Source organism: Rousettus aegyptiacus, unplaced genomic scaffold (genome assembly GCF_014176215.1).
Source record: "Rousettus aegyptiacus isolate mRouAeg1 unplaced genomic scaffold, mRouAeg1.p scaffold_m13_p_10, whole genome shotgun sequence".
Taxonomy (NCBI): Eukaryota; Metazoa; Chordata; class Mammalia; order Chiroptera; family Pteropodidae; genus Rousettus; species Rousettus aegyptiacus.
Window position 1 is genome coordinate 76,000,784 of NW_023416285.1, and position 27,842 is coordinate 76,028,625.

General features: G+C 39.3%; 1 protein-coding gene across 5 annotated transcripts in view; it reads right to left on the reverse strand.

Annotated features, from left to right (window-relative positions):
• The window catches only part of CCNY (cyclin Y), a 195,861-nt gene that overhangs the window by 77,941 nt on the left and 90,078 nt on the right, over positions 1 to 27,842 (reverse strand). The window contains exon 1 of one of the 5 annotated variants that reach the window (XM_016159627.2): positions 11,626 to 11,753. The exons of the other annotated variants lie outside the window; for them this stretch is intronic. Coding sequence (XP_016015113.1) covers positions 11,626 to 11,671 — 46 coding nt within the window. The 5' untranslated portion in view covers positions 11,672 to 11,753. Of the gene's footprint in view, positions 1 to 11,625; positions 11,754 to 27,842 lie in introns of those variants that run through there. 5 annotated transcript variants of the gene reach the window in all.

Consider the following 27,842-nt stretch of genomic DNA (forward strand, 5'->3'; position numbering starts at 1 on the left):
TAACACCACTCACACCCCACCCTGGTGATTCTTTAAGATCCCACCACAACCAATTTATGCTCCCTTCCCAAACCTCTTTCAGAGGCTATTCCACACAAGTGGCTGGCTAGGCTCATGCTACAGACTTGCCTAAAAATCTCTCAAAGGTCCACGAACCCAAAACAAGCAGTGGCTGGCTTCAGCAATCCCTGTACCTCTTGCTAAGTGGCTCCAAGCCCAGCACTAGTGGCAACCCACCTCAATTCACCTCCTAGATACCTCCAAACCCAGCCTATGTGGCAACTATCTGCAGATCACTCTGTATCTACCAGGTGGCCCCCAGGCACAGGCTGAATGAACTTGGACTACACTGGAGCCCCTCCAAAGAGTCCCAGAACCAATAAACCCAGTGGCCAGTTTCAGAACACACCATAGCACCACTCGATTAGCTCCACAAACAACACATCCAAAGGGTGAATTTAGCAGGCCGCAGAGCCCCACTAAAGTGAATACTGCTCCACAGGGTCAACACCTCTTTGTACAGTTCACCTGCTGCAGTCAGAGTTAGTCTTCACAGTCAGTCAGCCTGAGGGTCAATCCCACCCACTGTCACGCAAACAAAAATCAAGGTTCAACTACAACAGGAAAGTGCGCACACAAGAGACACACCTGGATCATCGGCTCAGGTAAGAGTGCACCACTGGGCCCCACAGAACACCTACTACATAAGGCCACTCAGGCAAGACTGGGAGGCACAGCAGATCAACATAAAAACAAACACAGAGAGGCAGCCAAAATTGAGGAGACAAAGAAACATGTCTCAGATGAAAGAATAGGACAAACTCCAGAAAAAAGAACTAAACAAAACAGAGGCAAGTAATGTACGAGATGCAGAGTTCAAAACACTGTTTATAACTATGCTAAATGAACTTAGGGAAAGGATAGATGATCTGAGAACTTCAACAAAGAGATAGAAAATATAAAAAAGGAGATAGAAAACATAAAAAAGAACCAGTCAGGAATAAATAATGCAATAACTGATATGAAAATTACATTAGGGGAATCAACATCAAACATTAGAGGATTGAATTAGCAATTTAAGACTAGTTAACAGAAAACACCTAATCAGAGAAGCAACAAAAAAAATAATCTTAAAAAAAATTGGGGTCGGTTTAATGGACCTCTGGGAAAACAAGCATAACAACATTTGATTCAGAGGGTTACCAGAAGGAGAGAAAAGAGAGCAAGGAATTGAAAATTTATTTGAATAAGTAATGACTGAAAACTTCCCTAACCTGGTGAAAGAAAAAGACACACAAGCCTAGGAAGTGCAGAGAATCTCCAGCAAGATGAACCCAAAGAGGTCCGCACCAAGACATGTCATAATTAAAATGTCAAAGATTAAATAAAGACAAAGGGAGACTCATAAAAGCAGGAAGAGAAAAGCAACTAGTTACCTACAAGGGAACTCCCATAAGACTGTTAGCTGATTTCTCAACAGAAACTTTGTATGCTGGAAGAGATTCACACGAAATAGTCAAGAAATATTCAAAGCGATGAAAAGTAAGAACCCGCAACCAAGATTACTCTACCCAGCAAGGCTACCACTTAGAGTCAAAGGAGAAATAAAGAGCTTCCTAGATAAGAAAAATCTAAAAGAATTCATCACCAGCAAACCAGTATTATAAAAAAATGTTAATGGGAGTTCTTTAAAAAGAAGAAAAAAAATTAACATATGAGAAAATATCACAAAGAAAGAAAAATTCTCACTGAAAAAGGCAAAAATAATATAAGCAGATCAAGCAACACTAAAACTAGTAAAAAGGTTAAAAAGCAAAAGTAGGAAGATCATGTGTAATTAGAACAGTAAATTAAGGGATGCATACAAACATACACAAAAGAAGTAAAAAAAAAAAACATGACGAAAACATAAACATGGAGGGGGTGAGTAAAAATGGTAGTGATTTTAGAATGTGTTTGAACTTAAGGGACCATTAATTTAAAATACACTGCTATAAACATAGGTATATATAACACATACGGTAACCACAAACCAAAAATCTACAAGAGATATACAAGAAATAAAGAGAAATGATTCCAAAGACAGCACTAGAGAAGGTAATCAAGATATAAGAGAGCAAGAGAATAAGGAACAGAACTACAAAAAGAATCAGAAAATAAAATGGCAATAACTGTATACCTTTCAATAATTATTTTAAATATAATAGATTAAATGCTCTAATCAATTTAAAAAAAAAGAAAAAAGAATGAAATCTTACCATTTGCAACAACATGGACGGTATTATGCTAAGTGAAATAAATCAGACAAAGAAAGACAAATACTATATAATTTCACTTTTATGTACAATCTCAAAAACAAAATAAAGAAAACAGAAACACAGGTACAGAGAACAAACTTATGGTTGTCAGATGGGAGGGAAGTTGGGGGACTGGGTTAAGGGATTAAGAAGTACAAATTAGCAGTTACAAAATAATATGGGGATGTAAAGTACAGCAAAGGCAATATAGTAAATAATGCTGTAATAATAACTATGGTGTCAGGTGGGTACAGACCTAGAGGGAGGATCACTTCTTAAAGTATATAAATGTCTAACCACAATGTTATACACTTGAAACTAATATAATATTGAATGCCAACTGTATTTGAAGATTTTTTTAATTAAAAAAAGTCAGAAATCTAAAACTTCATAGATTGGTTAAACTGCAGATTAGACACATCTGAACAGAGATCTGGTACCCTGAAAATCAGATCTGAGGAAATTATTTAAAATGAACCACAGAGAGATAAAGAGTTACAATGTAAAGAATGAAAAACTCAGGATAAAAAAAGACTCTTAGCAAAACCCCTTTAATCTGATTTAGGCTATCTTGATAAAGACTATCTGCTAAAACCCTACAGCAATCCTCATACTTAAGGATAAAACATCAGGTGCATTCGCCTTACGTTAGAAATTAGGCTGAGATTCAGCTACCTTCGATTCAACATTGTACAGAAACAAGAAAAACATAAAAGGAATTTATTGGATTGGAAAGAAACAAAAGTGTTATTTGCATATAATTGTCTATATAGAAAATATAAGGGGCTTTACAAATCTTTTGGCACTAAATATGTAACAGTGTAAAAAAAAATGCATTTCAATAACATCTTCCTTGTTCACATCTCCCCTCTTTATTCCGGCCCTTACTACTTTGGAAAATATGTCATTATAGTTATTGGTATCGATTCCTCAGTAAGTCAGACCCAAGGACAGGGCAGAGAGTGATATCTCCAGGTGCCAGCTGCCTAGGAGAAAATAGCGCCAAGGCTCCCAAGAAGAAAAATAAAACAATATTGCCACTGGAGTACAGATAACATAGCTGTCCACCGGAAACCATATTTCTTCGTGCTAGACGCTAACAGCTAACTTTTACTTTTGTAATCTGCTTGCTTGCTTGACCAAGGCCAACCAGAACGTAGTTTTGGGCTTTATAAGCTGCCTCCTCTGGAGGCTCGGGACTGACTCTCTAGTGGGAAGGTCAGTCGCTGGCTGGCTAATGAAGGCTGATTCTCTAGTGGGGAGAATCAGTCGCCGGCTGGCTAATAAAGGCTCGTAATTAATCTAAATTGGCTCCATGGGTCTTAGATTTGAATGCGCCACAACAAAAACAATGCAAATTAATATATAGAAATCAATTTCATTCCTTTATCTTCATATCAGTACTCAACTAAAGGAACAACACCATCTCCTTTACCCAAGGGGTATTTGGATATGTGTGGACACTTGTCTGTTACCACATACCACACGATGAGGAACTGTAACCACATGCCAACAAGGTAGTCACTGAGAAACACTGTGGCCTAGAGCAATAAACAATTATCTAATGTAATAATGATAATATAAAAAAGACCCAATTTACTACACAAGAAAAGTATCATTAAATTTAACAAAAGATGTGCAAGATCTTATACAGAAAATTATAAAATTTTATAAAAAGCTAAAATAAACGTATTTGTATATGTATTGATATTCTACACAAACACATTACACATATACACATACAATTATTCACATGCACACATGTCCTTATTCGTCATCACACCTACCCTGTTGTCAGACTCTGTGCTGCATGGTGAACTGCAAAGACAGCAATGAACATGACAAGCAAGGTCCCTGCCCACAGAATTATCAGTGTGTTTGAAAGTTTAAAGATTATCACTCTGTCTAGTCATAGTTCACATTACAAACTAATGTCTTGCATTTTAAAACGGAAGATTCGGTGGTGGCTTTTCCAGGATACTTATTCATCGTAACATTGCTCCCCTGTGAGCATGTTGCTAATTACTACTAGAGGTCAGGAAGGCAAGGAAGGGCATTTAAAGGTATGAACAGTCAATGTGATGCAGCAGAGGGCAGAAGGCAGTAAGAGTCGTAACATCAGTGCTAATCCCTGCTCACTTCCATATTAGATTTAACAGAAGTACAAGGTGACACATCCAACAATATCATATCCACGGCACTGAGGACACACACACTCCTGCTGGCTTAGGTGTTTAGTCCTCATTCCTTTGCACAACTGGCCGGCCTTGTTTCCATTTCCCTGCCTTATACTTTGTGTTCCACCACACAATATTCCTTCAGTTTTTCATGGGCTAGACCATCCTCTTGGGCAGGAACAACCTTCTTAAGGTTGGCCTATCTGGTCACTCCTGCTCCCATCTCAAGTTCAAGCTGAAGCTTATGGTCCCTAGAACAACTGACTCATCTAGGTCACTCACTTGCCCTTCTCCACTCCCACCAGGCTTAGTACATGTCTGTGATGTCCCCATAACCATTGGTTTGAATGTGTGTTCCCAACTATGTACTAACTACATAAAGGTGAGTCAATGCATTCAAATGTCTTCTACATGTCACCATGGATTAACAAAGATATTTTAGAAACATTTCCCCACCACCAAGGAGCTTCTACCCACTGGCAAGGGTGCACACACGCGCGCGCGCGCACACACACACACACACACACACACACACACACTTAAGCAATGCAGAATGTAGTCAGAATGACAAAATGCAGTCAGGGTGACCCTGGTGGGAAGTGCTCCAGGCTCCACTGGTAAAGCAGAGGTGACTTGCTAGAACAGATGAGATTTTGGTGAGCCTGACAGCTGGATTTTTTGAGTAAAGCTGTTGTGAGGAACATGCACTGCAACCAGAAGGAAGAGAATGGGCCAAGGCACACGGACAGAAAGGAGATAAGCATGGCCAGCCTAGATGGTTCAGAAAGAAAAGCCAAAGGTAAGGAAAGCAGGAAAGGCATATTTGGTCAAACTATCTCTCTGCTCTGAGGGCTAGAAAAAGAGGCTGTATTTTTCCTGTGAACAAAGAGGGATAAGCTACTGATGATGTTTCTGCTGATATTTACATTTAGAAAGATATCCACTGCAAAAAAAGAAAAAGAAAAAGAAATTGAAGGTGAAGTGACAAGTTTAAATTAAAAAAAAAAAAAAAGAACAGAAAAATCATGCAACAGATAAATTCTTTGGACAATACCTGATTTGCCCTGTCATCAGATTATTAAACATATGTTGCAGTGCTTAAGGTCCAGCAGAAAACAAGATAAAAAACGTGGAATTAAAAGCTAAAAAACTGAATTCTAGTGTCTCCCTTGTCACTTGAGAAAATCACGTTATTTTTCTGAGTCTTAATAAAATAAGAATAATTATACTCTGATGACCTTATTAGGTCTTATGACAATCAGGAACAACGCAGGTTAAAGCCAGTGAGATTCGTGGGCCCCACATAAAGGCTGAGTGTGTCCTCATCCACTGGAGTCAGTACCACTATAGGACAGGGACCATGTGTACAAAGTTCAAATGTTCAACAATAATTAACAAATGAGCTGAATAATGAGAATAACATAAAAGAACAATCAAGTGAAGTAGCTCTTCTCAATAATTTAAGGAAAGGAAAAAAGAAAGAAAAACTGGCAAGGATCAACCATTAATTCAAATATAGACTAATTTAAAGAGAAAGAATCTCCTAGCAACCAGTCTCTCCTGAGAGGCATGAATTAGCACTTTCACTGAAATATGAAAACCACCACTTGGATCATTGATATTTTAATACCAGGCAGATAACTAGGTCTTTTAAGTATAGGCACTATTGATAAAATCTACAATTGTATACAACTAAAAAGTATCTGAAATGACACCCTGACAGCCAGTAAAGACACATTTAAGTCCCCTATCATTACTCAATTCAACAAATTTTTTATTGTCAATCAACTCATGTAGGCACTGTGGTGCATGACCCTATGGCCCTCCAGAGTTTAAAGTCTGGGATGGGGTGTGAAGCAGGTAAGTCAGCTGACATTAACAAGTATTTTACTAGGGGTAAATGCTATGAGAGAATCAAGTGGAGAGCTGAGGCTTGCTAGAAGAGCAGGTTAGCTAATCTAAAAGGGAGGAGAGGAAGGGTATTTAAAGTAAAAGAGCCAGAATATCAATGACACAAAGTTGGAGGGGAGGGGGGAGGGGTGGGCAGTAGTACAACTCACACCAGACATTTAAGACACAAAAGTGGTAAGAAAAGAGTCGTGGAAGAGTTGGGATTTCATCTCAAGGGTGCCAGTGGGTTATTGAAAGAGTGGAATTACATCATCAAACACACACTTAAGAAAAATCATTATGGTTGCATGGGGGGAAAAGTGAACTAAAGGAGGACAAGACTAGAGGACAGGTTACCAGGAAGAAAGCTGTGGCCACAACCCAGGTAGGAAGAAAGATGGCTGAGAGAAGTGGATGAACCAGAAGACATTATGCTAAGTGATGAAATTATACTCGGTGAAGGCAGACAAGGATAACAACCAGTGGTTGGCAATGTGGCCATGCACAGAGAATAGGTACAGAAGAAGGCAGAAGCAGGGAAGACTCCAGACATGCTGCTGGTTTAACCTACCTCATTTTAATTCAGTTATACCACATATACTTACAGCTGTGCCAATGCCTTAAAGTGCTTGCTTTCCCATTTCCTAGTATTCTTCACTCCAGTCAAAACAAGATAATCTGTTATCATCCAGCACACTAGAAGCACACCCAGCCAGGAAAGCAGTACCTGCACCTGCTCTGCTCAGATTATGCCGAACCTTCAATGATGGTCAGTGTGCCACTTATAACCTTCCATAGTGTATTTTCTTTGCTGATGATCAGGGAAAAGAAGGTCAATAACATGGATTTACTTCCCACATCAGGCTTACAATTGCTTATCTTTGAGCAAACAATGGAAAATTTCAGCTCTAAAGGTGTTTATCATTTGCTTATATCCATAAATTCCCAAAGAAGCTTTTGATTTTTTTTTTTTGCCTTTCTTTTCTCTCCAAGTTAAGGATGTGCTGCCAAATGGAATGGTTTTAACTATCAGAATTAATCTTTTTAAAAGTTCTGCTTGACATGTACTTCCTGAGGTCTTGGCAGATGATGTCATTTGTTTTAAATTGTAACCTTGTAGCTTCACTGATTGTTCTTTCTAAACTTGGTACTGCTAGGGTGTGACTGTTCATTATCCTCTACTAGCTTCTGCCTATCACTGAAAAGTCATTGGTTTAGCCCTCTGTATGATTCAATAACACAAAATCCTAGCTTGAACTCCTCTAGTGAAAGAAGTCACTTAGAAGCCAAGATGACCTAGAACCTCCATCTGCCAAAAAATAGGCAAATCTTCCCTTTCAGTGTGTAGAAATCTGGAAATCCGAGCTTTTAACATAATTGCTTTTTTTTGTACCTATTTCCCCAAACATCCCTACTTGATAATATAGCTGATACACAAAAGAATAGAGGAATGCCAAAAATAGCTCTCTTCTTCTTCCTTCCCTAAGGGAAGCAGCAAGGCAAAGCGGAGGCACCTGGGAAAAGGACCCCTCCTGACACAGCACACAACATTGTGATCTCCCACACCACCTGTGTAGGTGGTCTCTAACTTGTGGGCTGCTGGTGTGGGGAATAGCTGGTGTTTCTGACTTGAGCAGGTGGGTGGCTTTTCAATCCAACAGCTCTATTCCAAAAAGATCCCCCCCTACATACACACACATACACACACTCCCCTTGAAAAGTTGCCACAGAGAGCAGCTGCAGCTGATACAAGTGTGCCACAAACAGCAGGCAGTAAAGACTATGGCAGAAAGGGGCCTCATCCTCTACATCATTGAAAGTTAATTTGCTTCCTGTTAGGTTCAGAATAAGCCTCATCCTGGTTCCCAACTTCAGTCTCCAGAATGAGCTTCATCCTAGTTCCCAACTTCAGTTTTCCTGGATTCTTGGAAAGCCCTTTCCTAAGGACCCTGTCAGATCACAATGGCAAAGCAACAGCCAAGGGCCAAGAGCAGGGATGAGAAACAGCTAACTGGAGATCTTAAGGGGTAAAAATGTGGGAGAAAGGCAGTGAAAAAAAGTACCCAGTCACAAAATGGGAAACCTTCTGTTGCTGATTAAACTAGCTCTAATGCCACTCCACAACAAGTGTGTAAAAAAAGCTCCACTTGACTACTTGAAAAAGCATTCTTTAGTTCTAAAAATGCCAGATTGTTGTTAGTTTAGTGAAAAATGTCAGTTTTATTACTTTATAATAACATTCATATTCAATCATAAAAATCCCTATTTAATCTACTTCTGGAGGCTTATGGCTGAAATGTAAAGACTTGATTTTCGAGAGTTAGGAGCAAACTACAGTATTCAGTTCCTTCAAGTCTAGCCACCACTCAAGCCAATGCCTTGAGTTTGGAGGACCCTGTGAAGAAAACTTACATCTGTGTGAAGTAAGAGGGAAAGGGACTGAGGTGTGCTGAGGATAAAAACAAAGGCACCAAGAAAAGCTAGTCCACAAAAATATTTATACATTTCAGAAGCAGGCCAGATTGTATAACACTGGGGATGAGTGAAGTTACAAACACTGAGACAGCCCAATAACAAATGAGACATTATTTCCACTTTCAAACACAAAACCCCTGATAGCACACACTTGCCACAAAGAATATACAACACAAGGTGCAATAAGAGATCTTCAGATCAAATTCTCATCAGTGGTCCTGTTGTATAAAAGATCCAAAATTAGACTGGCAAGAAACCAAGCAGGACTCAGAGAGTCAGAAAACTTAGGTTTATTATGCCTGCGGCAGCCCCAGAGGAGCTAACGCTCTGAAGATCAGGGCTCAGTTGCAAAATCTCTTATATAGACCCTTTCTGGAAAGGGCTGATTAATTTGTCCTCAGACTGTTACAAAGCAGAGGGAGTTGCTATGGTTGCAGGTAGTTACATTGTGTTACAAAGGGCAAGAGTTGCTAGGGGGTACAGTTACATTTGTTGCTTAGATCATACAAAAGGGAAGGTGAGTCTTTAGTCAATTTTGAAAAAGCCCATGAAGCAAGCATATTTACAGAAGCAGACAGAGCTGATCAGTCTTTTGAATGAAAATTCCTCTTCAGTCTTACGTATCCTCCCAAAGTGCTTCTTCACTGTCAACCATCATCCAAACCTCAAACACAGGATGTAAAAGGAGTTGTCTTTCAGATCTCTCCCTGTTTCCATTACTAGGAGATCAGTAGCTAGGCCCTCTGGTGGGCCTGGGAACTGTCCAGGTCCTAAGTAAGGGTTTCAGGTTGGCTCAGTCCATACTCAGCACCACCCACCTGCCCCACTATTCCCCACTTCTCACTTTCCTTCCTCCATTTATGATAACTGGATATCTGAGCTCAACCTCCACATATATCCTCAGATAAATACTGTATCCTGTTCATCTTAATACATCTTAAAGTGCTTAGCAAAAAGCTTCCTCAGTATGCTCCATAAATAATTAAATAACAAATCAAGAGAACCAGATCTGGTGAAATGAGGAAGTAGCTAAATAAGGAGTATTATGATACTTTACGATGTTATGTTACTGCAAGGCCATATTCATGATACTTTAGAAAACTTTATATGATAGAGCAGAAAAACAATATGTTCCCCAAACATTTCATGCTGATTATTTCTTCTGAGCTTCTGATAAAGGTATTCTTTTCTTTTTCTCTTCCATTTGCTCAAATCATATTTATAACAGCTTGATACTGAGTATATGCCTTGTTCCACACATTTCACCTACATGAACTCCAATTCTCCAAAATAACCTTGATAGTTATTATAATTATCCTTGCTATAAATATGTTTTTAAATGAAGCTTGGAAAAGTTAAAGAATAGCCCTGAGCTCACACGGCTAGTGATGGATAGATTCTAGGCCTAGGAGATCAGGGAGATCTGAAGGCAAAGGCATTCTTTTCCAATGCTATCTCACCCATGAAGCTCTTCTGGCACGAGAAGATTCTATGCTAATGTCCCTACTGCTCCACAAGCATGCAACAGTAGACCAAAAGCTAAGGGGACATAAGTCTTTATAGCTTTTCTGTTTCCATTTCCAGGCAGTCAGATAGTTTAAGGCTGTTTCAATAAATTGACCTCAATCAGAAATCCCTCTGTTCTTACCATCCTTTCTTTTAATCCTTTAGTAACTTGGAGATAAGTTAACCACATTTATTAAACCTAGTGTGAAGTATTCACCACCCCTCCACAGTATGCAGTATAACATGAGCCCACGTAGGTGCTCACACAGTACACGTCTGATTAATAACGAGGATACTGTATAACTTCCCATCTCTCAGCTTCCAGGCAAGTCATGATGGGCTAAGCTGGGGTAGGAGCTAGAGAGGGCACAGCACCACCTTTCGAGGTCCTGGGAGTAGTTCCAACAAAACACTGAATCTTCTACAATATTACTTTCTATAAACCCTAGAAAACATGGCCCTGCCTTCCTAGTAAGATGCCATCGTCCACCCCCCCCCCCCCCCCGCAGTAGTTTCTGCGGCCTCTGCTCATAGCAGTGCCCTAGAAGCCTCCCTCAGCTCAGCTGTCACGGTGTCTGCATCTCTCTACAGGAAAATGAGGAATCTCATCTGAGCAAATTCCATCTAATTTTACCCTTTTCTAAACAAAAACTTAAATAATCAGTTAGAATAAAACATCTTTTTTTATAGTATGTGATGAACCAAACAGAATTTGTTCTCTTCCAAGTGGTTCAGCCTTGAGGTCACTAAGTGACTTGAAGCAGTTTCTACTTCTCAGTTTGTTTGACTTTTCTGTCTCCTCCCCCACTGTCTGAGCAGCATCACTCTTGCCTCTCCATTTTCTGTGTTTAATCACCAAGAGCTGAGAAAGGAAGCTATTTCACTCGTTTAGAACTGGATGCAATGGGAGTGCATGAGGGGTCCCCACCCAGGTCCACCCAAGGCGCTGAGTCACTAAAGGTAAAAATTCCTTGTGAACAAAACCATGGCCAGGCTGGGGAGCACTGGGTCAGAATTTTAGACTTTAGGACTGGCTCCGGTACACTCCCCACATATCTCCTTGCATTCTAGACGGTGGAGGCTACATACAGGGAAGATGAGTAAGAGGACAGCACTTTGCTTTGTTGTCTGCCTTAACCTCTCACCCCTCAACTAGAATGTAACTTTGATGGAAGACATCTTCTGTCTAGTTCACTGCAAAATCTCAGGGTCTGAGGCGCCCAACACAGAGTAGGCATTCGACAAATACCTGCTGAATGAGAAAGGAATAAATAACATACCTAATGACAACTCCTCTTCCATAATTAATCCACAATTCAGAACCATTCATAAACTCTATATGAGCTGGAACAAATAAATGCAGGAAGGAAAATTCCAACAAACTGTGGCAGCAGAAGAATGGTGAGATTCTCTTCAACCTTAAAAGAGAGGAGAAGGGCTATTTCATCGAAGTAACGAGTCATAAGTGTGCAGCCACCAGACCCAACAAATTCAAGGTGTGCCGGCTGGGACCTTTCAGCATACTGACATGCTCCTTTTCCAAAGGTTCACGTCCTCTGCAGACAGCAAGGACAAGTTTACAGAAATTGCCCGTTAGCAAAATACAAAACATCACTCTTTCCCTTGTAGGGAAGAAGGTACTCCTGCCAATTTTTTTATTTTTTAAAAAAAGAACACATATATATATATCATTTCCTACTCAGTATCCATCTACCCCGGGGCGGGGGGCAAAAGAAAAGGAAAAAGAGAAACCAAAAAATAACAGTTGGAAAAAATTTTAGAGAGACTCCAACTTATATTGTACATTTATGATTTCCCTATAAGAGAGCTAAAAAATAAAATATGGATTTGATTACAGTAAAATAAATGTGCAGGATCCAATATGAAAATGAAATATAAATGTTCTATGATCCAATTACTACTAAATTCTAACAAGGCATATCGTCCATCAGAAAAAACTGAAAACAGTAAGGGGCACAACCTCCTGTTCTGAGTCTTGTCCCCTTCCCCTCCAAAGAACAGGAAGGGAGTCCTTGCAACAGAGACCTGTAGACAAAATGACCAGGAGATCCTAGATACCAAGAGACAAGAAAGGGAACACTGATTATACACCAGACTGAAGTAAGGCAGTCACCACCAGATTTCAATGAGGGGCAACATCCAGACCAGATAGAAAAAATGCTAAAAACTGAAATCATGGCTATATAATCAGAAATTATCTGAAAACACATAAAGAAACTAAATAAACCAAATTAAAAAATAAATAAATAAAAATATAAAAGAATATCACAGAAAAACAGAACATAAATTAGGACAAATACAGTGGAATCAACATGTAAACACACCTGGCTGGACAACTACAATAGAATATAAGTACTAAGGTATATCCCCAGGATTTTCAGAGAGGAAAGGGACAAGAACCATATGATTTCACTCATATACTAACAAACGAAATAAAAAAAAAATTCATAGATACAAACAATGGAATAGTGGTTAACAGAGGGGAAAGGGTAAGGGAGAGTGAAGAGGGTAAAGGGGGTCAAACACATGAAGACAGGAGACTAAGCTTTGGGTGGTGAACATACATTAGAGTATATAATATAGGTGTTATATATATAAAGTTGTATACCTGAAATTTATTTAATGTTATTGACCAATATTATCCCAATAACTATAATTTTTTTTTAAAAAAAGGAGCTGGCTTACCACTTCGATCAGATCGCATAATATTAACAGATGAGAGAAAGCAGAAAAGCTGAACCTCTTTTTACAGACATTTATATCCCATAGAATCTGAAGATTATTTTTTCAGTCCCTAAATATCATTTTAGAACACTTTTATGATTCTTGGCAGTCAGAGTTATGTCTGTAAATGAGATAAATCACCTATTAGTATTTTACTAACTTTCAGACCTGATATATAACATATTTTAAGAAAAAAGAAAGTTAAATCTAGAATTTACCTCCTACCATAATCTGTAACTGCAACCTGCCTTTTAAACATTCTGACTCTGGGACAAGTAGAAACGAAACACCATGGCACAATGAAACATGGTGTAACTAATGATAAAATCTGAGATGCAACTACCAAGGCAGAGCTGTTATGAATTTAATCAAGTCTGTTCAGAAGGATGGATAATAGGCAGCCAGATGGACAAGACTGGCATTCAGAAAAGCTACACTGGAAGATCCAAATCAATGTGCCTCAGGATCCTGCCATCAAAGAGCTGCTGCTGGTTTAATAAAACTTGAATTAAAACAAAACAAAAAAAATGTTTAAACAATCCATTTCATTTCTAAAGCTGAATCAATAATAAGGCAATTAGCCTAGCAAATAGAAGCGCAGTCCTAATTCTGTTACATCTGAGTGCTCAAGCACTGTTGCCAGCATCAGCCTCTGATCCAGGCTGCACCAAGAGATACAGAGACAGGAAGAACGAGAACACATGAATCATCTCTTCTCCATAACTGGATGGTGAGTGGTTAATGCAATTTTACAATCTTGAACAAATGTGAGCATATTATATACACACTGGTGCATACAATCAAGAGACTGAGGCATGGGGGCAAACATTAGAGAACAGCAGACTGTAACTTACAGCAAAGTACCTAAAATTTGCCATTTTAAGTCATTGTGACTATAAAAGAAAAATAAAGCCAGATTTTACTGGGGCCTTTAAAAGGTCACTCAGGTTTCCTGGTTTGTTAATCCAGTAAACAGTGTTCAATAAAATAAACTGAAGCCATCGGCACAGCACTAGTCCTGGCTCACCTTCTTTCAGGACACAGTGAGAGAGCCAGAGTTCCGGTGGGGAGCTGATGACTACCAGCTGAGCCCTAGGCATGCTGGATGAATAGGTGATCTCCTAGATGTCAAGGTCACATTGTGCACCCGCTGCAGTTCCCAAGACCAGTAGTGGAGGAGCCAAGATTCAGAAGCAACCCAGGCATACTGAGCCCCACTGCTGGCTTAGTTCACAGCACCCTCCTGGAAAGCATTTTCTTCCAAAAGTCTGATGGCAAGTAGAAGCAGTGTTGATTCCCTATGCAGGAGAAATTCACATTTATTCCATTTATCTAGTATAATCCGCCAGGTTTGGTGAAATTTGATTTTTAGTGCAAAATTTTTTTCAGCATTCCAAGAAATCCAAGATCAACAATATATCTTTATTTTCTATTTTTAAATTTTGGTCAATCAATGTTATGACTACGTTAAAAACAGGAAATGTTACTTGTTTGCATAATATAATGAACTGCTCTTTAAGAAGAGAAAAATATTACCAGGGATTAGCTTTGATTTCAGTGATGCCTCCACCTCCTGGGGGAGAAGAGGTATTTTCTTCCATTATTAGAATGTCCAAGTGGGTTCATAAAATGTAACCAGCTATTCAATGGTTACTATGTCCAGAACAAGTATATATTTAATTCAGAAATAATTTTCAGTTATATCAAGACCTTCTGAAAACTGGGTAAAACTTCTCTTTGCACATGCTATTCTCAGCTGGCCACCCACATCATCCTTTTGAGAAGTGAAAGTGATCCAAGGTTTTGTTGTAAGTTATTGCCAGCCTCCTCCACAAGGCACACTGGCCTTACTCTTATCCTGGCAAGATCATTTTGTTAAGGAGGATGATTCAACAACAAAGACAAAAATAAAATATATATATGACTACACAGAGCGCCTGGACTTGGCATATAGACTCTGCACAAGTGTGTCTGGGCACAGTGCACACACCTCCTCCAGGCACACCTTATACAGAGCATTGCTGCCCAGTGAAGACAACGGGCCAAGGGAAGTCACTGAGGTCGAGAAGGGCCAGGAGACATGATCGGATTTGTATTTTTAACTGATCCTCCAGGCTGCTATAAAGATCTTCCTCCACTAACCAAAACCTTGTTTCCTGCTTCTAACGTTCCCCCCCACCCCCATTCATGATTGGGGTCACCCAGTTTTTCAAACAGCAAACTCCAGAGTGGAAGTCATGGTTCGCCATAGTTTACTGCTGCTTGTGGTGCCATAGGTCCCAGGGAGTTCACAGTCTTTTCAAGGGCAACAGCCACTTGTTAAACCTGTACTTAACCAGCTTCGCCAAGTCTTTCCTACAGACTTTGTGTGGTTTTCTGGTGGATATACAACATAAGCCAGAATGACTTCCATGCTGGAAGATGTAAAAGCTCCTGATTGCTAGACTGTAAAACATGGGGCTAAGACCTTGGACATGGGAGCCTCCCAGAACTGGATCATGCCCAAGCCTGACCACTAACAGTTGTGTGACCTTGGGCAAGATACTTAACTTCCTTATGTCTCAGATGTTGCCAGGAAAAAAGAATGCAGGATTCCCACCCACACATAGAAAAAGTAAAGGCAGTCAAAAAAAATCAAGTGTCACTGAATTTACTACCTGCTATGTAGTACAGTATAGTGTTTTTCAAATTGTGAGTTGTACCCCCTAGGAGATTATAAAATCAACTTAAGAGGATCATGACTCACTTTTTTTTTTTTTAAGAAAACAGAAAAGTTCAGAACATAATAAACAATATGGAATGCATAAGAATATTGTTTCCAGTGTATTTATGAACATGTAGATTTGAATTCAGAAGTGAAATTTTTTTTCTTAGAGTAGGTCATAGTCAAAAACCTGAAAAGCCATAAGTACATCAGTAAAACATCAAAAGAGTGATTACTAGAGAGAATGCCCAACTGCAAAGAGCCTTAAATATATTATCCTATTTTCTTTCACCTTTTCTATATTTTCCAACTTTTCTCTAATAAGCATATTGAACATTCAAAATGGAGAGTGACATAACAAACTTCTCTTTTTAAGTATACCAATGCCACAAAATTTTTAAAACTTACCATTAAATTTCTAACCTCGAAGAACAAAGAAATTTGTTCTAAAATGGCCGAAACTTCAGCAGTCTCTTAGATGGGAAGGAAAAAGGATTAGTAAGATCTACATACCATGATATGGAAAGACAAACATTAAAAATTAAACATGTAAAGGTTAAGTTTATCTCTGAATAGGAATATTGTTTCATTATAAGATAAGCAGAGTTATGCTTGGTTTAGAGCAGACTAGCCCCAAATTTTATTACTGATATGATATAAACTAAAAAGCTATTTTGATGTCTGAGTAGGAGGGAAAAGTCCGTATTTCATTTCTCATTTTTGTAGCCTTTAAACTAAAGGTATATAAAGATGAACAAATAGTCTCAGTCATAGAACAAATAATCACAGAACTCACATCACTCAACACCTAAAAATGTAGAATTCAATACCAAGTGTCATAGGAGGACGTTTTCAACATCATTGCCCAAAGCTGCATCTTCCAAATGTTAAATTATTATCTACCATCTTTTCTCTCACACTCAACAGGACAAGTTCTACCCTATTCCTTCCTTTTCTTGCCCCCTACATAAATTAACACACATAGGAACACAGAGAAAATTATTACACAAACAAGCCAAAATATTAGTCTGATTTTGGCATACACTACCATTCCAACTATTAACAAATAAAAAGGGGAAGACAGTGTCTTACTAAATATTGCACTGTAATACAACACTGAAATGAAATAATGAGTGAAAGGGATTGGCAGAGGGCACCACTAGGCCTGATGTCACTGTCATTCTAGTTACCGTAGAATGGACATGGGTACTCCACAGGGCAATTCCTGTTGCTGTCTTGGGGTGATAGTGGAAAGGAGAAGGTGTGCACTGACCACTTCTCCTAGCCCAGGCCATTCTCTGCAGCGAGTTATTAACCACCCAAGCAGTCGATAATCTTGCACTGAGCAGCAGTGTTGTTAGGGATAAAAGACAAGAGCCCCAAGCTCTCTCACAGATAACAGGTCCAGACCCTGGCTGACCCAAGGACCACGAGGGTCCAGCCTGAGGAGCTCCTGGGTGTGTCTGTGTCTGTTCTTCACCTACGCAGAAAATTTCATTTGTCAAATCTAAGCATCCCTTTTGAGTGTCTTACAGAATTGATCCTCAGCGAGAAGACCGAAAAAAGAAAAAGAAAAGAAAAAGAAAAAGAAACAAATCAAACAAAACTTGCATGGAAAAAGTACTCTGGTTTCATTTGTTCAGCATAGCCTTCAGTCTGACTATACAGTGATATCAAAAAAGCCTTCTGATTTCCTCGTATTTGAAAAAATGGAAAGTTACCAACTCATTCTGAGTCTGAGGCACTTGGTAACATTTACAATCTCCTAAGTACACACACAAAAACTAAAAATACAGCCAGTTCTGAGTCTACCAAGCAAAACAACTACACCCAGGCAACTAATCAATTTGTGACAGAAAATCAATTTTCTTCTACTTTCCTCTGGATTTCTAATTTATTTTTGTAGACTGAAGAAGTAGGGGAGATTATTTCACAATTTATATAAACACATATGCTTAAAGAGTCTTCTTTAAGTCCTTATCAATAGTACCTCCTATGCAGGAAAATACATGTTTATTCTGCATAACACTCTTAAAAAAATACTAATTTGCATGAAGTATAAAATTTGTTATTTGGTGTAAATATGCAATGAAAAGTAAACTTAAAAAAATAACAAAGAAATTGGAGATCGTAATTGCAGAAGCATTTTTAATAAATGAATGCAATAGGGTTTAATTGTAAAACCAAAGGATTATATAGCTGAACCACCCCTGCCCCACACCTTTTTTTCAACAAAGGAAGAGTCCCAATGAAAGTAATCTCACAAAGGTCACAGGCAGTGATGACTAAAATGCAGGTCCTGTAGCCCCCAGCCCACTGTTATATCACCTCAGGCTACTGCTTTAGATAAGAAATTTAGATAAGAAATACAATCTACTTTAGATGATAAATTTGACCCCATGCATTTTAGTAATGTCATTCTCCAAAACAGAAGAGAAAATGAAAAAATTAAGTTAAAAAAAAAACCCTCCTATTGTATTTAAGTGTATATCTCTTAAGAAATACTGATTTACAAAATGCAAAAATAAAACAAACAATAAACCTCCCAGTAAAACCACCCTCCATTGACTGCTTCACCTCCAATATTCAGAATTTAAAGCAGCAGTTCTAGAACTTTGTTATCCTGACAAGATGCCCTCCCCAAAATCCCAAGGGCCCCCCTACACCAAGATCTTTCACAGAATAATCCCTTTATCCCTGTTTATCTCAGTCAACTCAGGAAGTCTAGAACTCTCAGGCTGTTCCTTATCATGCCAGTTCTCAGCCCCAGAAGGTTCCACATAACTTCTAACGTCACCTGATTCCTAAACCCTTCCTTCTGAAACCCATAGCCATCCTCAGCACAACGACGTAACATCCTCTACACTCAGCATGCCCGCACCTCCCTACTCTGCGACACCACTTCCCTACACTGCCTGGTGCTTTTCTCTCAAACCTCACTACTAGGCTCATAGTCGACTCCTGCTTCCCAGCCTTGTCCTTCAACACTCTCTCCCATGCTACTTTGTCATAATTCTTAGTGATTTAAACATTTAGGTAACTGATCCTTGTACTTCTTTGACCTATTGTCCTCCATGACCATGTCCTCAACCTACCCTAGTCTCCTGTCCCCAAGGTCACAAATCCCAAGAGTCACCAATAACAAATTCCCCTGATCTTAAAGCCAAGCAGTCCTCCTCCAACCATCATCTCTTACCTTCCCAGCTCTCTCCCTCTGGTATCCCCACCCCAAGAATTCTCAACCCATCAAGAATGATACACTGATTGTACTATCTTTTGCTGTCTCTCATTCCTCTATGTCACTTCCTTCTTCATCCAACTCAGAGTTGATGACTCATAATTATAATGGTTCCCTGGTATACCTGGAGCCACTATGCACCTCCATCCATCTACAAAACTCTCTGGTAAACCCCAGGGCAGGTTAAATTCAACCCTTCACCTCCTCTACCTTGGCCCCGTAGCTGTACCCAGTGGAGGAAAATGCAGGCAGCTGATGGTCCCACTTTGAACCCTTGACATGCCCCTCAGGTGGACGCTTGGTGCTGGGAGCAGCTCTTCTCTAATTGTGAAGTCCATGCCCTCTTTCTCCTCCAACTTCCATTACCTCTTTCACTCTCAACTTGCTGCCTATCCAGCCAGGAAGATAGACCCGGGGCGGGCAGGAAGATACTACCCACTCCCACTTCCACTTTGCCCACCGATCTGCCTCTGTCCCCAAACGCCTTTGCACTCTGGTTCCTACTAACATACACTCTATGCCCCTTCCCAAGCCAAACGCCCCACTCAGCAATCCAACTTCTCTCTCCAGCATCAGACATTTTCCTCTCAATATGGGCCATTCCCACCAGCACAGACACACTGTGATCAGTCATTTCAAAACAAAATACAACACAGCTCTCAACCTAGTCTCCCTTCTGCAGCCTCCTCTTTATTTCTGTGCATCCCTTTGGGGTGAGGCTCCTTTAATGCTCGCATTCCCTCACCCTCAGACTCTATGGAATCCTGTCCAGCCTTTTGCCTCCACCATTCCACTAAACCAGCTCTTTTCAAGACACTGAGTCCTCATCTTACTACAGATGTTCACACCCTCTTTCTTCCAGCACTTCCCATACCTGGCTGCCAGGAAAGACACACACATATGCACGCGCGCGTGCACACACACACGCACACACACACGCACGCACAGACACAGACACATACACCCCTATCTATCCATATCTATCTCTATTCCCACTCCTCACCTTCTCTCTTGCCCTCTCTCAGCTTCTGCTACCACAATGGCAGTGCTTTTCATTCTCCCTTACTCCTTCTTGTTCTCCTCAACCCAGGACTCAAGACTTGGTCCTCACACCACAAGCCTTTCCCTCTCCACCAGTAATAGCCAACTTGGTGATCTCCACCACAAGACTCTACAAACTCTCAATGTAGAATGACTCCCACATTGTGGTCTGCAGCACTGCCCTCTGTCCTGAACTCCCACGCTGCCCATCCTACTAATACAGAAATCAGAATCCACATGTTCAATACCTGCTCCTTCCAGTCTTTCCCAGGTCTCCAAAGGCCACTCCACTCCTCAGGAGACTCCGGCCTGGACTTCTGCTCCACTCCTGGCTATCTCCTAAGCCCACACATCCAACACATTAGTAAATCCTATCAGCTCTACCCAGTATCTGACTGCTACTTACCACTCATCATCTCTTCTTGCCTCGTGCCTGCTCTGGACTCCTCTATTGTCCATCCTCTCCACAGTCAGAGGTATACCCAGTCGAAACCGAATCTGGGGCAGAGGGGCGGAGGGATTCAAGATGGCGCAGAAGGTAGTGGATGTGCACGCGTCCTCTAGCAACCACATTAAAATTATAACAAAACTACAGAGCAACCAATACACAGAGTCACCAGAGGTCTGGCTAAACAGAAGCCCTACAACTAGGTCACCTCAAATAACAAATCACTTAAAAACAGCAGGAGGGGCAGAGATGCAAAACAGCCTGGTCCCACAACCACATGTGGCAACTGAGAATCAAGAGGGCTATCTTGGCTGCAGAGTCACTTCCCCTCCCTGAGGAGCGAGGGGTCCTGGACGTACACTGGGCTCCCCAGTCCAGAGTGCCAGTGCCGGGAAGAGAAGTCCCCATAACCTCTGGCTGTGAAAACCCAGAACCTACAAACCGAGATTACTTACCCAGCAAAGTTATCATTTAGAATCAAAGGACAGATAAAGAGCTTCCCAGACAAGAAAAAGCTAAAGGAGTTCATCACCACCAAACCAGTATTGCAGGAAATGTTGGAGGCATTTCCTTGAGAAAAAGAAAAAAAATACATATAAAAAGTTTTAAAAAAGAATGGCAACAACTATAAAAAATAATTTTTAAAAAGCTGAATCTGGAGTTTGTCCACTCAAACCTTGCTATGGCACCTGTCACTGTATTATTCCAAAAGTCCTCACAATGGCTGCGACAGAGGACAAGCTCTGTCTTTCCAACCTCACTTCTCAGGGCTCCCCTCGTTTCCTCTGCTCCTGCCACAAAGGCTGCCACTAGGCCTGGAAGGTTCTTTCCCCAGATAGCCACATGGCTGATTCCCTCACATCCTTCATGTCTCTGCTCAAATGTCACCTCGTGTAAGAATAACATAATAATAATAATATCACTTTATATAAGCATTACCACACTAACACCTAAGAGAGAGTGGTTATAAGTTAGACACAGGTCTACGAACTTTATTTATGTTAAATTATTAAAGGAGTTAAATTATAACTCCTTTAATAACATTATTATACTCATTTTACCAATAAGGAAACAGACACGGAGAAGTTAAAAAGCTTGCCCAAAGTTCACAGCTAGTAAGTGATGGAGTCCGCATTCCAACTGGATAGTCTGGCTCCAAAGATGGGCTACCATTCACACTTCCTTTATCCCTACTCGTAATTTCTTACCTCTCCTGCTTTGTTTTTGGAGGTGACATCTCCTTCACCTGTCTGCTTTCTCCCCAATGATCATGTAAGCTCTGTAAACGCAGGGACTTGCCTGCTTGATCACAGACACCCCTGAGCCCCGGGCAGTGTCTAAACTGGAGCAGGTACTTCGCAATTACTTGTTGAATGAAGAATAGAATGATTCAATCACACTGAGTCACCTGTTTTCCCTCCAAAGCTTTCATCAAATGTGCTAACTACACTTGAGAAAGCTTATCACAAAGAAAATGAGGTCCACTTGTTTCCCCTGGTGGCAAAAGTGCTCTCCTTCACTGGCTGGCGGAGGGGGCAACAACCTAGAGGTGAGCTGAGCAAAGGAGCACACACTTGGAACAGTGGCCTTTCTGGGTGTAGAACACAAGTTGGTACACCAGTGGCAGCCAAGCACACCACACAGACATTTCCATCAAATGAAATCCAGGGATAAAACTTCACATTTTGGTTAAAAGCATATCATTTGTTTCTTGCCTGTTATTTCTTTATGAAACTGTCTATGGTTATAGCTTTATTTTCTAATCAAATCAGAGACCAAGCACAAATAGCCAACCTTTGCTAAATAGGTTGAGCAGCCAGTGAACAGAAATCACAAGAAGCCCAAAAAATCTCCGAAGTGTCAGACATGCTCATTATTTCTGGTATTTCATGGTAGAAACACTACACCGGGGTTATTATTTTAAATCTTTCAAGTCACTATAATAAAACTGCAACTAAATAATACCTCATACCTCTGAAAACCTTACATATTAAGGTTTGAAATTATTTTTAGTCATCATATTCTTCTTAAGAAATGGAAATGCTTAGGTCAAAATCCAGTAGTGTTAGAAACCATCATCATAGTCATCAACATCTCAGGACCAGACTGATGTTTCCTATCATCTGCTTTTAATATAACTAAGAATATCTTTCTGGATTACTATGTTTTCACTAATAAAACTTCCTGTCTTTCTGAAACATCACTGTATTTTAAAGCCTTGATTGCAAAGCCGCATGTTATTCTTAATTTTTCTAAAATCCAAACTAAACTACCTTTTTAAAAACTTAGGTGGTAACCTATATGTTTTTCAAAATCTGTGTCTTCAAATTTATGCAAGAATTGTATTAGAAATTAAAAGATACGGTTTTTTTTTTTTAAGTTTAGAACTTATTTAAGATGCACTTTTGAAACCGTGCAGAAATGAACAGACTACTTACACACAAACACCAGTCTTCATCTCTCACCAGCAGAGAAGAGAACCACGAACAGCCCTGCGGTACTACTACCAGAGGAGTCTTCAGCAAGTTCCCACTACCGTCAGCCTTACAGATCCCAGAGAGGCCAGGGCAGAGGCAGAAGGACCAGCCCAGCACTGTCAGTCCCTGTCTCTCACTGGCTCCAGAAAGCTGGTGCCAAGGGGACTGGATACAAAGAGATTGCTACTCTATCATCAAAGATCTTGGGGCATAGAAGGGAAGCACTCATGAAAGACAATTCGATAAGAAAGCTTATTACAATTCCTGTTCACGAGTTTTATGTTCAAAATATATACCATACGTGGCCAAAATATACTACTAGGCTTTTACTAAAAGCAGGAAAAGGACAAAGGAATGACTTCTTACACACAAATGTGTTCTGAAGGTTAATTTACGGCAATTAAGTACTTTAAACGAACTAAAAGATTCTCTATTTAGGGGAGAAATCCACATTTTCCACTGCACATGTCTGACCAGGCTAAATCAGGGATAACATATTTTAGGTATTTATTTGACATGTAAGTATTTTGAAAAAAAGACTTTGGAACCTCACTGATCTGTCATCACTTCTCAGACAATAAATAACAAAGTATTGTACTGTGAAATCAAACATTTACTATTATTTGAAAAAGATCCAAATAGCCATCATTTCCCTCTCTTTTCTGCTGATCAGCTACCAATCAACAGAGATCAACATCTTTTTTAAAATTGTATTTTAGAAATCTACAGTATAGTCTAAGTCCCAAATTTTCTGTGTTTAAGCCTCCTATTAGACAAATAACCATAGAATATTTTAAGAGGTAGTGGGGTCTTCCCAGTTATTTCTGAATAGTGCTTACCAAAGACCTTTTTATTATGAGAGTAAAGGATGCTTAATAAACTCATAAAACATGAACTACTTAGAAGTAAAAGTGACCAATATTCTTTAACTTATTCTCATATGGTTCAAGTAAAAAAACAGTAAATAAGAAAAAATAATAAAGCAAATGCAGCAAAACATTAACAACTGGTGACCATAGATGAAGTCAGTTCTTCTATTTTAACTTTCAGGTTTAAAAGTTTACAAATAAAACATTAAAGAACATGTATCAGCAGGTTTACCACACAAAAGCAAAGTTAATTTAAGATATGAACTATTTCCTACACAGTATCCACCTTTTCTTCCCTCTGGTTTCCGCCTTAACTACCTCTTTTCCCAATCAAACATCTAGGAAGAGAAGTCTTTCCCTTCGAGTAGCCTCAAACATAGCTTCTGTCTTCTCTCAGGTAAAACCGTTCTCACCAAAGTCATCAATGACTTCCTAGTTCCCCAATGTGCCAACACACTTTAGCTCTAACCATACTCCATTTTTCAGGCAGGTATGTAGATTCATCTCTCCTGGTTCCATGCACAATTTTGTTCCTCCACATTTTGCTCTACCTCCTGTGAATTCATGGTGCACACACTTGAGAAGCATCCTGACGATCTATGGATTCAGTGATAGAGAGTGGTGATAACTTAGCAATGTCTTCCATGAGTGGAAAGGGAGAAGCAGAAGTGGAGAAGAGCAGAATTCCTAGAATCTAACATCCTATCCTCCCTATTCTACTTGGAATGTGACTCTCTGCTGCAGACGTACCTCTTAGCTACCTCTAATAGTTCCTTATTGATTTTTACTATCTATATATCCATATCTTCCACTTGCACAAAGTTCATGCACATAATCAGGAATCATCCTCAAGTGGTCGGCAAACTTTCCCTATAAAAGTATTTTGGGCTTTGTGGACCATTCACTCTCCACCAACAACTACTCAACTCTACATCTTAGAGCAAAAGCAGCCACACACTATGTAACTGATGGGTGTGGCTTTGTTCCAATAAAATTTTATATATAAAGACAAGCCTCCAGCAGCACAGTCTGCTTTACTCTAATTTCTACCTCAAGTTTGTTCCCACTATTCATCTAGCCTGGAAAGCCTTCCTTCTCTCTTTTGCATACCTGCCAGAGTTCTATTCTGCTTACATCCAACTCTGATCTAGTGTCTTGACTCAAAGAAACCTTACAGGGTGCTTCTTCCTCTACATGTCCTCATCACTTAATCTAAACAATCATTTGACATTAAGCCTCTAACTCTGAACATAAGAACCACTCCACCAATTTACCACTGTAAGCCCTGACTTCAGGGTTGGCACCCTAGCATGTGACCCTGTTACACTCTCTCTGCCAGTCATGTGTTATGCCCAGTGGTACACTTTCACTATTGCTTTTTCAGACTTTTAAACTATTATTCAAAATCTACTTTTTAAATTATTTCACCATTTTATATATTTTTTAATTATTTCATCATTTTATATATTTCTCATCAAAAACTTTAAATGGAAACTTTCCTTTTCATATGTTCCTTTATAAGGTTGGATAGTCTCTTAAGTATAATCATAAATTCTAAAATTAAATTTTTTCCCAGAGAAACACATTTTCTTTTACTTTATGAGTCAAAAGGTAAAAAAAAAAAAAAAAAAGGTAAAAAGCTTTATCAACTGAAATTAACTTTATTAAAGGAATTTACACTTTAAAATAAGATAAACCAGTATTAGGTTTTATGCCACTTACTGCTTTTTTCCATTTAGATGTCCGATTTCTAAGCTAAAGTCATATTAGCAGAGCACTATAATTAAGAAAACAAGAAGTATACACAATGTGGATACAAAAGAGAAAACTGTGTCACTAAGGTCACAAACATATATCATCTGGGAAAGTTCTTATTCCTCCTGACACTGTCCCTTCTAAAGTGAAAGTAATTTCAAAAAAGACTTTCTTCTTCTTTGCTAACAATAGTTTAAAGCCAACTTGTTTTCCACTTATAATGGCTCCATTCTGCAACATGGTAAAACAGTCCATATTCAGAAGAAAGAGGCCAAAACACCTGTCAGTGCCTCACAATCTCCCCCACTCCCACGCCATCCCACCCTCAAACCACAATACACCCTATAGGAAAGTGCACACAAAGAGGCTCCGAGAACAAAACCCCATCTTCTAAAGTATGGGATTTTATGGAATAGCACTTTTTCTTAGACTATTTTATAATTATAGCACTTAGAATTAAGTTCCTATAATTAAGTTCCTCAACTACTAGATTTTATGTCCCTACAGTATAAGGAGAACTTTTTATGAAATTGACATTTTGGGGAATTTTCTATTTTAAGCAATTTAAGTCAGTATAATTTTAACATATCGCTTTAATAAATAAAGCTAGAGAGTAATTCCCCTTCTCGTCATGAACATTTAATCTCAAGTAAATCATCTATATGAATATTATTCATTCTATCCTAGTTCCTTAAAAGACTACACCTCTATATTTCTGGCAAAAGGGATCTTGTCAGGGAAGTGCTGCTAACAATACAGAATGAACTCTGGATTGGCAAGCACAATGCCTTTGGCTAGAGGAGAATCCTGTTTTTTTCTCAATGTCTCAATTCTAGAGTTATATAATAAAATTAAGAGCACCCAGCCTTAAACAAATTCATGGAAACACAAATCAAAATTGTGTGTAAAAAGAAATGTCTCTTAAAACAAAGGCTATAAAAAGAACATTTCATATACAATAGCCAAGATATGGAAGCAACCTACGTATACATCAATAAACAACTAGATAAAAAAGATGATACATACATACAGTGGAGTATCTGGCCATATTTTGGTGCAAATCTTACCATTTGCAACAACATGGATGGACCTAGAGTGTTTATCATGCTAAGTGAAATATGTCAGACAGAGAAAGACAAATGCCACATGATTTCGTTTATATGTGGAATCTAAAAAAGCCAAATAAACAAAACAGGAACAACCTCATAGATATAGAAAACAAACCAATGGTTGCCAGATGAAAGGGGAGTTAGGAGGCTGGGTGAAGGAATTAAAAAGCACAAACTGGCTTAGGGAATATACTCAATAATATTGTAACAACTATGAATGGTGCCGGGTGGACAGGCACCAGACTTATTGTGAGGATCACTTTGTAAGTTACATAGCTGTCCAACCACTATGCTGTTTACCTGAAACTAATATAATATTAAATGTCAACTATAATTTTAAAAATGCCTTAAACACTGATGCTACATGAAAATCTAGACATAATTCAGCTTAATTTATAAATTAGAAGCTCTAATAGCATAATTAACAAGTGCTAGTAACAAATGTATGTGCATGAATTTTTTTTGAAGCAGATATTTAGGTTATACAAATGCCTTTCAAACTAATGTTTATCAGAAGTAAAGATAACTAGGGACTAAAGTTTATATGGGCTCAATTATATGTCATTCTACCTTGGGATCTGCTTCAGGCTCCACCATTTCTGCTGCCAAGGGTCTCTGAATTTCCAAAAGCTAGAACATCTCTTTTTCTCTCTCTTTTTGAAGTCTTTTTATTTTCTTCTCATAGGCAACTGTCACTAATAGAGATGTTTCAAGGTTCAAATCTTCAAAAACTGGATGTCATGAATGGAGGTCTAGCACACTGGTAACCTCAAAGCTTGTTCTGGGATATTTAGGAAAGAAACCTCTATAGGAGGCATGGGAAGTAAGGGTCTAGAGAGCAGGGATGGGCAAACCCAGCCTCAAGATATGTTTGTAAATAAAGTTTTATTGGCACCCAGACAGGCCTGTTCATTTCCATCCTGTCTATGGTTGCTTCTGCGATACTGTGACAGCACTGAGTAGCTGAGACAGACCATATGGCCCTTTCCAGAAAAACTCTGCTGACCCCTGGTCCAGAGCTAAAGAAGGCGGCCAAAGGTAGATATATATGTTCGGAAATCATCTGGAAACAGAGAATGCAGATGTCATTCCCCAGGAAAATCAGAATGTC